At 30.5% G+C, this 2,958-nt stretch overlaps 1 protein-coding gene across 1 annotated transcript; it reads right to left on the bottom strand.

Moving 5' to 3' along the window:
• Window positions 1-297: 297 nt before the first annotated feature.
• On the bottom strand, window positions 298-1,586 carry LOC132609724 (uncharacterized). Its single transcript, XM_060323851.1, has one exon. The coding sequence runs from the start codon at window positions 1,312-1,314 to the stop codon at window positions 406-408; it is 909 nt and encodes a 302-aa protein (XP_060179834.1). The 5' UTR covers window positions 1,315-1,586; the 3' UTR covers window positions 298-405.
• Between the last annotated feature and the right edge of the window lie 1,372 nt (window positions 1,587-2,958).

Below are 2,958 nucleotides of genomic sequence, written 5' to 3'. Positions count from 1 at the left end.
TTTGGCTTATACAAAGTTATGATGTTAGATACTACCGTCCATCATGATGAGCTTGATTGACTAAAATTACTGAGTCTCTAATGATGTAGATTGGCTTGCATAAATACTTAAAGGAAACACTATAAATCCTCCTAAATGGGGAAAAAAAAAGAAAAAGAAAAAAAAAAACTTAAAGGAAAGTTCCACTTTATGGACACAATTATTATTCATAATTGTAGATAACTACCAGTAATCAAAAGAAATTGACTCTGGGAGGAATAAAATGAAACTTCAGATTCAAGTAATAATCATAGCACATGAAAAGAAAAGAAAAAAGTATATTCATTAGAAATAACTCAAATCCAGTTCACAAACAAGATCTTAAAAAATTAAATCTTTGTTGGGAATTACTAGAAGAACACTCAACTACTCATTCTTCCAAACATACAAAACCAAAGAAAAACCCAAACCAGGTGATTTGGAATTGCTCAAACTCTCTGTACAAGGCCAAGGCATCACTGAAAGATCAGATAAGGTGTGTGTAGTCCACAACTTCTCAGCTGATAAACAAGTTTGAAACATGAACACTGCATTTCCAAAATTGCTACTAAACAACCAATTATGAACATCCCAAAACACTTCAACAGGTAGTCCATCAATTAAAACAGTGTAATTACCGCGAAACTTCCATCTCAAATGCTTCACTTGCATTACAGTTTTTGAATCGATACGAACCAAAAGGCAAGGATCGTCAATGCCATTAGAGTCACACTCAATTGTAACTTCATGAACTGGACCTGTATAACAAAACTGAGCCTTAGTGCAGAACACCCTTTTTCCAAATATGTGTTCCCTTTTGGAAATAAACATTGCATTTGAACTTGGAGGATTTGCATTAGTTTTCTTGAATGCTTCTTTTCTTAGATCCCCAATAGCCAAAACCATTTGTCCTTTGCATACTATAGCCAAATAGTAACCTTCAGTAGGTTCAGGCCCAGATCCAAATTTGGCCATAGAAAAGTCCCAACAGATGTCAATTTTAAAAGACTTAACTTCTAAAGACCTTGACCCTTTCCTTTTTGAGAACAATGAAGGCTTTACATCAACTTTACAAAGACATTGATGAGACATATCATCAATTTCAACACTAAGACATTGCCCCATTAAACTCTTGGTCCAAACAACCGTAATAAGACAAGATTTGCCTAGTAATTTACACTGATAAACACAGGTTACTAAATTCTGTGGAGCTTTAGTTACTCCAACAACACTTGAACAAGAAGCATCAGCAACTTGAACCCCATTTTCACCAAAACAAGATGGGAAATCCCTCATTTTCTCAGCAACAGTCAAGAAAACACACAAAAGATTGTATCTTTAAACAACACACTTAATCTAAAAAAGCACACATTTTTTCCCTTCAAAATTCAAACTTCATGGTACTGAAACAACTGAAATATGAAAGGAAAATGATGGAGAAAAAACAAGAAATCAAAAAGGGTAAACTAAGTACCTTAAAAAGCAATGAACTTTGTGTAAGTTGTTGTTCAGAGCTTGAAGCAAAGAGGTTATAAGGGGTTGTTAAAAAATGGGGTATGCTTTAAAGAGTTGAAAGGGAAATGGGTGCATTGTTTATAAAGTATTTCCCGCTCCGTCTCTCAATTTATGTGATACAATTTAATTAGTTATAAAATTTAAAAAAAAAAAAAAATATTTTTTAAACTTATGATCTAAAATAAGTATGTATAGCATTTCGTTAAGAATAAAAAGATAAATTTAAAATTAAATTAATTTTAAATAAAAAATATATTTTTTTTTTTAAATAGATTAAAATAAAAAGTGTATGACATGAATCTAGACAAGTTATGCTTTAGAGAATTCATTTTTTAAAGAAAGGCCAAGTTATGCTTTAGATTAGAGCCAAAATTTGCGGTGGTAAAAAAGTGAAAAGATCAGGATTTGTGGGGAGCAAAAGTTTGAAAAGAATATTTGAGTAAATAAAAAGGGAAAACGTCATCAGATTTTTTATATTTATAGCGACATAGCCTATAAAGCTTTTTTAGGCAAATGAAACATGCATTGACCTCTATATTGTTTGTGTTCCAGTAAATAAAGGAAATAGAGAGATTTATATACCATATATACAAAAATAATATTCCATCTATCCCAATTTATGTGTATTTCAAAAAAAAAAAAAAACTATTTTTAATAGTAATAATTTAACTTCAAAATTTTTATTTTACATTTAATGGGATGATTTAAACCCACACAAACATATGTGATTTAATCTAGATGACGAGTTTCAATTTTTTTCTTTCTTAAACTTCTTGCTCAGTCAAATACCTTACATAAATTGGAACGGAAGGAGTATCAAGAATACCAGCTTGGTCAAATTAAAACTTTTTTTAAAAAAAAAGTTATGGTATGCTCAATTAATATTTTTCTTAACTATAGGTATTTTTTAATTTGTTCCACTTAGATTAAGATAAAGCTAAAAGGTGTGATCAATATAAACTAATGTGTGAAAATATAAAATCCCTACTATCAGTAGTTTATTGAGATATTTCTTAAACAAGAAATAAGAATGAATAAGCATGGGAAATAATATACTCATATTGGCACGAGTATATTTTAAATAAACTCGCCAGTTTTGGTTACATCACATGCTTTTGATACTTTTAGATTGATAAAATGTCTTAATTTGATCATCAGAGAGTATGGAATAGAAAAACAAATACAGTAATTTTCTTTCCATTTCATTTCAGAAATAAGGGGGTGGGGGGTGACTGAAAGGACTGACAGTGGATATTTTGTCATTTTGCTGCAATTGTGAAATAACATTTCACAGGGAAATTTCTTTTTTCAACTTTTTAGACATGAATCTTAAAAAAGCATATTTGGTACAGAAGGAAGCAAAAACAAAAACTAGAGAGCCTATCACGTGCTGAGGAAACTGTACATATTGGAATATGAACACTT

The sequence above is a fragment of the Lycium barbarum genome, chromosome 9 (genome assembly GCF_019175385.1).
Source record: "Lycium barbarum isolate Lr01 chromosome 9, ASM1917538v2, whole genome shotgun sequence".
In the NCBI taxonomy this organism is placed as follows: Eukaryota; Viridiplantae; Streptophyta; class Magnoliopsida; order Solanales; family Solanaceae; genus Lycium; species Lycium barbarum.
This window is presented reverse-complemented; position numbering and strand designations above follow the sequence as displayed.